The 9,094-nt window shown below is 36.0% G+C and overlaps 1 protein-coding gene across 4 annotated transcripts; it reads right to left on the reverse strand.

Moving 5' to 3' along the window:
* Positions 1-1,283: 1,283 nt before the first annotated feature.
* Positions 1,284-8,513, reverse strand: LOC105785356 (chromatin assembly factor 1 subunit FAS1). 4 transcript variants are annotated; one of them, XR_008192916.1, is made up of 13 exons: positions 7,966-8,513; positions 7,790-7,889; positions 6,990-7,137; positions 6,788-6,911; positions 6,248-6,609; positions 5,845-6,159; positions 3,603-3,684; positions 3,401-3,538; positions 2,877-3,290; positions 2,534-2,671; positions 2,183-2,223; positions 1,907-1,952; positions 1,737-1,830 (listed from the first exon to the last, which is right to left on the reverse strand). XR_008192916.1 is itself a non-coding variant. In XM_012611417.2 (12 exons), exons 1-12 carry the CDS (start codon positions 8,449-8,451, stop codon positions 1,658-1,660), a joined length of 2,526 nt encoding a protein of 841 aa, XP_012466871.1. In that variant the 5' UTR covers positions 8,452-8,512; the 3' UTR covers positions 1,284-1,657. The 4 variants fall into 4 exon arrangements, 2 of the variants coding, with proteins under 2 accessions (XP_012466871.1, XP_012466872.1); XM_012611417.2 differs by lacking the exon at positions 2,183-2,223 and having other exon boundaries at positions 1,284-1,830; positions 7,966-8,512; XR_001130923.2 differs by having other exon boundaries at positions 1,727-1,830; positions 1,907-2,223.
* Between the last annotated feature and the right edge of the window lie 581 nt (positions 8,514-9,094).

The following is a 9,094-nucleotide window of genomic DNA, read 5'->3' on the forward strand; positions in this document are numbered from 1 at the left end:
ACTATCTACTAACTAAAATTGGTTTATTAATCATTTTAATCTTTTGGATAATTACTATCTAAGTCTCCAATCTTTTCTTAATTAAAACTTAATAGCTATTAGACTTTTACAATTTAGTCTCGAGCCTTAATTAACTATTTTTTCAACTAAATTACTTAACCAATTTCAATATATTCTTTATATTAACTCCATAAATATTCTTATTTTATGTTTACAGATTCGATTTATCGAAATAATATTCTAAAATCATATTTTCCGACATCATGAAATTTAAATTGTTACACTTGCACATAAGCTTGTAACTTCATCTTGAATTGTTTTACTTTGAACTTTGAACAAGTAAACTAGAACTCAATCTTACCCTAGCATTTTGTATGTAATTTATTATACCCTGCCATTTTGTACATAAACTCATCACATATTTCGAATATTTCGAATGTTATTATAGTGATTCAATTTAGAGAATCTTTGCGGTGATATACATTTTACATTTGTATACTCGAGTAACTTAGATCCACATGAACTTTTATGCCACTCATTTATGTAAATTTTAACATTCTGAGTCATGCTGAAATTACTTTTTTATGTTTTCATAATTTAATTATTTTTTATATCATATCTTTATTATCTTATTATTTTTCTGGAACAACAAAGGAGGGAAACATCCTAAACAGTCACTCAAGAATCTTACGGGTGAAGGAACAGCCACAACATCAGCCAACAACCAGGTCAATGACACTTCGTGGTGGTCCATCGAATACGCACAACTCTCTAGTTTCGAGTAGCTCATTCTTTACCAACCAATCAGCCACAAAATTCCGTTATCGAGGGACATACTCCAGCTCCCATAGCCATTCATTTCCTAACAATGCCCGAATTGATTCAACAAACCGAAAGTAAGGGTGAAATTGGCTCACCCCTTACGGATCATAACAACAGACGTAGCTAAATCCGACTCAATAATGATTCTCCTAACTGCCGTCCAAGCGACCCGAATACCATGATAAATGCCCCATAACTCAGCAAGACTATTGTTTCGATTCCACAAAAGGCTGAGAAACCCACAAACCAAGTGCCATTACTGTCCCCAAGCACGTCCCCTGCCCCTGCCCCTGCCCTCACCCTCACGATCCCAACTGCCGTCTATATTGCGACGAGCCCACAAACACCACATTTCGCCACTTCCAAGCATACCAGCACACCGTTGAGAACACCAACGGCCAGCCCCAATCCCAAGCCGTAAAGAATGACGCTAAATAAAATTAAATACCACCATTCATCCATTGGCAATGATAAAAACTAGACAGTTTTATATTTTATCTAATTTATCATAATAATTTAATTAGTTCCCGGTCAAATTTCAGATATATATTTATCTTGAAGTTCTAAACTAAAATTATAACCGGCTACCCAAATTTTTAACCGAAACGACTTTTCTAGAATTAAAAAGGGTACTACTGAGTAGCGTATTAAGAACATGATATCAGATGAGATCTTAAGGGTGGCTCTCCTGTATCAGTATCGCTCACAATCAAAAAACTTCGTACACAAGTCCCAATACCCACCCCTTCATTCCATCATCTTAACAAGATTTTACAACATAACTTGCAATTTGTACCCACGCTTAGGAGCCAAAAAAGGGTAACAGAAGGCAATGTTATGTATGGTTGAATGTACAACCCTGTTGCTCATGGGCAGCAGAACCTGGTTTCAGTAATTGCTGAGGAGAAGATTCAGTGGTAGTAGGGCTGCAAACACTCTTTGCAGCAGGAGGCAAGCACCTTTTCGAGAAAAAAGCAGCAATACTTTTGGTTTGTCCACCCCCCTTCTCTGTCAGGTTTATAAAAGAAATGGTCCAGTCAATGAAAATTAAAATTAAACCAGTTGAGTTGAGACACATAAATACCTGGTGAAACTGACATGCCAAGCTTCACTAAGATTTCTTTCTTGACCTGCAGAGAGATCATTCATATCAGTAAAACAAATAGTTTGTGTCAGACTCAAAGCATAACTTACATCGCTATTTTAACACAGACAGGCATGGAATTGGTTGATGAAGTAAACTAGGTGCGGTGTGGTATCAGAAGGCATGACAGTTGCAGCTTGATATAAAGGCATGCTTGGAATATTATGTAATCATCAGCTTGTTGGAAATTCATGGCCTAAAATTTAACCCTCTTACCAAGGACTGGGGATAGTCAAAATTAATCAGAACCCTTGCAACTGTTGAGAAGGCAAGAGAAGGTAAATTTACTGAAGGGTAAGACCAAAAAAGGAACACCGAACATTCAGCTAACTAATTCATGAAAATGAATTTCAAGCATTAAATCATTAATTTCACATTTCCCTGGTCTAACATATCCATTCTACTTCGTTAAGAGGTTAATTCAACTACTTAAACCAAGCATGGTACAATAGTATTTTCAAAAAGGGGTGCGATCCTAATGTCATCCATGTAAGCACCCCAAAATAAATATAGAAATAAATGCCACTAGCAAAGAGCGAGATCTAAATTCAGGAATGAGACACTAACCTGCCAACGATTATCTGAGAATTCTGAAATTTCATGCACTGTGTCCTTTAACTGAGACTTTGGAATTGAAGGAAACTTCTCTTGCAAAGACTCTACCAAGCTTTTGATACCATGGGAGCATGACTGGATTGTAGATACCTAAAACCAGCAATATCAAAATTAGCAGCAAACCACAGCAGTTTAGAATTTTTAACAGAAATTAATTTTCAAGCACCTAACATGTCATAATATCACCTCGCTGCTACTATCATGATGAGATTCAAGAATAGCAGGGAGAATATATTCCTGAACATTATAACCAAAGGATGTTTTACATTAAACTGTGGTTAGAAGTGCAACTTACGATAAGAGGCAAATCTGAGTCCGGAATTGGTACCAAAGATAGGACCGGTGTTACTCCAGCCTTCACACTTGACAAACAAGCTTCTTGATTGTCATGTACCTTGCTATCAATTGATATCTCTATAGAATGGCCACCAGGATATGCCCGCATGCTCAGGGCTTGTAAACATGTCTGCTCCAATTTAGGAGTACCATTAAGATCTTCAGCCATTAGCAATGACGCCTTTTCATGCAACAAATTTAATATAATCAGCACTTGATTTTTCCTTAGTGCTTGCTCAGTTATATTGTTTAGACACTTCTGTTGCCGAAGCAATGCACTAAACTCCTCATTCCACCCATCTTGCTCACTGATATGGGAACTTTGGATATCCTGAACTGGAACATCAGATTCCATCCTGTCAACTTGTACACCCTGCATATAAGCCTCAAATAAGCACTTTAAGCCTGTGGTTTTCGAGTAATGGTAGGTGATTCTTTTTTAGTTCAGAAGTTAACAAGGTGGAGTATCTTCCAAGTTTTTACCTCATCTTCCGAGAGATATCCATCTGGTACAAAAAAGCCATCTTCACTTTCATCTTCATCATTGGCTTTGGAGCATCCTTCGCAACTTTCCTCCTCTTCATCTTTATCACAATCTGAGAGGTTTTCACCAGGCTCCTCCTGTCAAGTGAAAAGGTTATTTCCAGGTTTACATCTAATTTTCAGTCTGAATAACTTACAGTACCTCCTCCCATTCTTCATCACTATCCACATCATAGTCTAAATCTGGGTCCTTCCTCCATGGGTGACGAGCTCCCACAACATTACTGAAAATACAGCAAAACACAACTTATTGACAAATTGCAACACTGAAAGCAACGCGACATCAATGCAACAACTTCACAAAGAATACTAACTAAATGAAATCAAATATTTTTGTCCCAATCATTATCAGCACTATTGCCTTTTAATACCATTTCATTTAAGATACCACGGAAACGTAAAGAGATTAAAAAAAAAAAAACTAATTTTCATATTTTTACAGTACAATCATAAAAGTAATGGGAGCAATGAAGCACACTTGAATGAAGCTTAGAACAGGATATGGAGTCAAATACACTAGAATGTTGCAAATGCAATCACCTGGAAACAGAACATATGGTCAACAAAGAGATTGGTAACTTTTAAACAACTTTCCACTTGGGTTTCTATTTGATTTTTTGTTGAAAAAACTCTACCGCTGGGACTTAATTTAACAAAAGCACAGAAAGCATTAGGTGATCCAAATTTGTTGATTGTCTATTACTACGAATTCTGAAAAGATGCAAGAGGTAAAGAAAAAATTAATTGCTCTGGTGGAAAGGTATTCTCCTTGGTACACAATATTACAGAACATTGAAGAAAAGGAGTTCTCATAGATAATCCACGTAGGATACTTTTCCTCAAACTTCAGTCCTTTAAATTTACACAAGCTTGAAAACCATCAAGTTCTTGAAACTCCTAACTCCTCTCAGCTCAGTTAACAGAGCTCCAAGCCAACCAGAGCTAATTCCAAGAACCATGCAGGATTTTTTTCCTCAATCAAACTTCGGTTGTTTAAATTTACACAAGCTTGAAAAATATTAAAGCTTAGTTAACAGAGCCCCAAGCCAACCAAGAGCACATTCCAAGATCTCAGCTTAAACAACAAAAAGCAGCTCATACCATGACGTAAAGCTTGAAACTCAATGTCCTTGATATATATACATACATATATATAAAGGTTTAGAAGCCATACATTTTGGAGGCCAAATATCAAAAAGTCTAACTGGCCCTGGACAGTTTCAATGTGGCCTTATGCTTGCAAGATGCCTTTCAATTTGATTGGCAAAGCAGGAGAGGAGGGGGTCACAAAAAAAATAAAAACATATATCCACATTTACAATGTCCCTAACTATATTAAGTCTTCATTTTTAAGGAAAAAGTATACAGTTTGAAGTAGCATTTTCCAAAATAATAGATTATGTGCAATCTATACTGCATTTTATTCAATGACCTTAGGCCAAATATGAATAATATTAAAGCTTCAAGTAGTCAAATCTACAAGTATAAAACACATTATTATCTGAGTATTTTCACAAAGAAAGGTTTATCGGATTTTTTTGTGAAGATTAATGAGTCAAACTTACAAATGTGCAAACTCAGATCTTTGAGATCAAGCCTAAAAATAGTATTACTACTTGTTCACAGAGCTTCATAAATGAACTCTAGCCAAGCTAGTTTAAGGAGTATGAATGAGCACTTACTCTACACATACAGCTTGTACAATTAGACACGCTACCTTAAGCAAACAAAGATTAAAATTGATAAATTAATTTATCCAAGGCATATTTTTAATTAGTTATAGGAAGCTATTATCGTACTTTCAAGGGGAAAAAAAGAATGTAGTTGAGAAGTAGAATTCAAACGTGTATCCACTGCTTCTTGTACCAATTTTTCCTGACACTTTATTAATTCCCTTGGCATAGAGTGTTATTTCAATAGATAACTCTTCTATACAGTTCATTAATTTCTGAATTCATTACTTTAACCCCACCTATCTGAAAGATCGGTCTTAACCTGGAAGGAAACACAGGTAATAGACATGAAACCGTCCATTATGGTTTTATATTTGTTCAAATAAAATGCTTAGCCAACTCCACATATTCTGATACAACAGTGCATTTTCTTTAGATCTACCCATTGGGTGTTTAGGGTTTGGGACAATCTCAAGCTCAGTTCAATTTGGGTTTGAGTCAATTCGGATTAAAATTGTTGGTTTTTTATGATCAAATTGGATTGGGCTAGATTTGGGTTTGGGTTGATTTGATCATTCTTTTTCCAGTTGGGGTCAAAATTGACAGGTCTGACGTTCTTTTATACAAGAAGAATGAACCTTTCACAAGATACTAATCTTCTAGGCTGAATGCTTATTTAGAAGGATGCAAAAGCAAGAAATAGGAGTCTACCTTTTCTTAGGCCAAATACCATAAAATGCAGGTCTGTAGCTCTTATCAAACTGCAACAACTGCTTCCTTGCACAACAATTTTTAACATCAGAAACTGAAACATCATCATTATGGCAGGATCTATCATCAGAATTCTGTTCTACCCATCCATCTACATGCCTTTCAAGGGTCAAGCCTTCGCGGGATAACCCTTTATTAGCGGTTAACTTAAGTTCCTTAAACAATTCAGTCCTAGGATTCATACGCATGCCCCAACACTGTTTATGATTTGAATGAAGAGAATGACCTAAGCGACGCCAAGAAGATAAGTGTAACCTGAGAAGTAAAATAATAGAATGTGAACTTGAAATGTAAAACCAAAGCCTGTAAAAGCATACAAGTCAAAGAAAACAAAGAAACCCACTTGCGAAGATCATCAGCATCAGTTTCTTCCTTAGATGAAAGAGCCCTGTCCATGGAGAGCATGATTGATTCAGGCACATTTTCACTTTTTTCGGTGGATGGAGAATATATGGTTGGCTTAGTTATTTCCTCAATCTGACATGGTGATGTTTTACATTTTTTGAGGAAGCGTTCCATAACTGAAGCTTGCTTTTGTATTGAAAGTTTCTTTTTCAGTTCAGCATCTTCCTTCTCATGCCGTCGTTGATCTCTCTCAGCTTCCTCTTGCTGTTTCCGCAGCTGCTTCCTCATCTCAGCCTCCTCTCTTTCACGACGCTTTTCATCCCTTTCCGCTTCATCCTGCAATCGCTTTCTCACCTTTTCCTGAAATAAACTATGTTCATGAAAATCTGAGAAACAAAAAAGGATTGTAACTGCAAATGACATACCCAACACAATCACTGTCCTGGGAGTAATTCAGATTTACACATTCCAATAGCACAACCACAAAACTAAAATTTGATAATTCACACATGGACAAACTTTAAAAAGTTGCACATACATTTTGCAACTTTTCCTTCTGGAGCTCGCGGTCCACTTTCTTCTTTTTCTTCTCAATTTCCCTTTTATTTCTCTCCAGTTGCATTATTAACAATTTTTCTTCTCGCTTTGCTTCTTTCTCAGCCCTTTGGCAACAGACAAAAGCTTTTACTATTAAGAAACTAATTCAAGCACAAAATCTATAGAACAACATAAATACATACATCTTTGCACCAGTCTTCTGCAACATGTTACACATTAACAAGCGAATGTCTGCCTCACTTAATACCTTGGCAAGCTTTTCTGATACTTTCACAAAATCATACTCGTTGCTATGATCATTCTCCGACTTCTGTAACAGAGTTACCATTGCTGCAATGAACCATAAATATCATTAACCACTTGAATCATGAAATTAAGGTATTAAAGTTGAAAATTTGCTCGTCACATTCCATGCAAGAACATATGTGAAAGAATTAAACATCAAATTGATTATTTTTTTCAATACGAAAATCAATTAAACAACTCATTCCTCAGTTAAAAACAAAGCACATGTTTGCAGGAAAGATGCCAACACGGAATATAATAAGGCAATAAACATAAGAAACGTAAGAGTACTTTTTTCCCAATTAACACAAGGTAAGCTGTTAGAACACTGGAAGTGCGCAAAAGCTTGAGTAGAGAGCAGAACCAAAGAAAAAACATATGTATAGAGAAGAGATTATAAAGTATGACCAATGTTACGAGTTTTGATAGAGATGAAATCGACAAAAGTTAACGTTTGAGTAAAGGATTAATCTAAGGCCAAAGTTCTAAACACAAGTTGGAAGAAAAGGGCCCCTCAATTGACTGGATTCAGCAAAACTTGTTGCCTAGAAGAATTGCCTAAAAGAACCAAACAAATGGTTAAGAAAAAGATTAAGGCAGACACACCTATTCCACTGCGACCACAGTATTCACTTCAGTAACGAAACAAGAATCAAGAGAATTTAATAGCAAAGAAATCAGTGAGATTTCTTCCTACCAGAAACAGCAGTAATTCTCTCATTTATCTTCTTTCTACAGGTACGCCGAGTTCTTAACGTGGCTCGTACAGCTTTTGGTATCAACTTTGCATCTCTTGTCTGTCAGGGAAGTATGTGTGTAACTGTAAACACTACAAAAAAAAATCCAAAACAATAAAAAGCAAAGAAAATGTACCTCCCAACACCAAAGAGAAGAGTGGGAATCATCCTCCAAAATATCAGCTTCTTCGTTCTCCAATCCATATTTCACTCTCTGCCCTACAAGCAGCACAGCGCTTTTCACCGCGGCCAAACTCACATTTCCCATTCTGTCCTTAACCTTCCCATGAATTGCCTCCAACAATTTCGACAGCGGCAAGTCGCTCTCCTCCATCAGAATCGCAACCACTGAATTTAGTGAACAACCGGACTCAACCAACCCCATGTCGTACCCCATCCCGAGACCCGATTTCTGCTCCATCATTTCTTTGTAAAACCCAAAAAGCCCCTCCATTTCTTGCTTCAATCCCTTGATCTGGGCCTCTCTTTGTTCACCGCTCAAGTTCTCTGAATACCATGACGTTCTCCTTCGCTTCGTACCCTTCTTGTGTTGATCTTGACCGTCCATTTTGAGGGCTTTCGGATCATCATCCACGTCGATTACCGGCACTGAAACCGCCATTAGAACCAATACAGACCCAAATCCAAACCTAGAAAAAAAAGAAAATGAAGCTGGATGGTAGCTAGTAATAAAGATATTAATCTTTAAATAATTCTTTTCTACCTCTTTTTTCCCGCCCGAAGTGTGGTAAAAAAGAAACACATTTAATGAAATTTGGCGCGTTAACATTTGGAGTGAGCGGTCACAACATAACATTTATGTAAAGGTTAACTGCTTTAATAATCATTATTTTTATTTTGTTTTCATCAGTAAATTATAAAAATTTTCACTTTAATCATTAAATTATCTAAATTCGTTTTTAGTCACTATCTTATTAATTTATTAACGGCATAATGATGTAGATTTTAAAATATTTTATTTAAAATTATAGGTTTAATCTATATCAACCTTAGGACCATTTTTGGACTTTTGGAATCCTCAAGTTAGAATGTTGAAGAGATACATTATTCTACAAATAGGGTAAATGATAAAAATTATTGTACTAAAAATTATATTAGGTTTAATTCTCAAGAAATATTAGAGGGCACAAACGGGTCCTACTAAAAATTTAACTTTTAGATAAGATTTTTCTACAATGTAATTTAATATCACAATATGTTACTACAATTGTATCCTATAAAATATTGAAAGATAAATAAAACAA

Source organism: Gossypium raimondii, chromosome 13 (assembly GCF_025698545.1).
Source record: "Gossypium raimondii isolate GPD5lz chromosome 13, ASM2569854v1, whole genome shotgun sequence".
NCBI lineage: Eukaryota > Viridiplantae > Streptophyta > Magnoliopsida > Malvales > Malvaceae > Gossypium > Gossypium raimondii.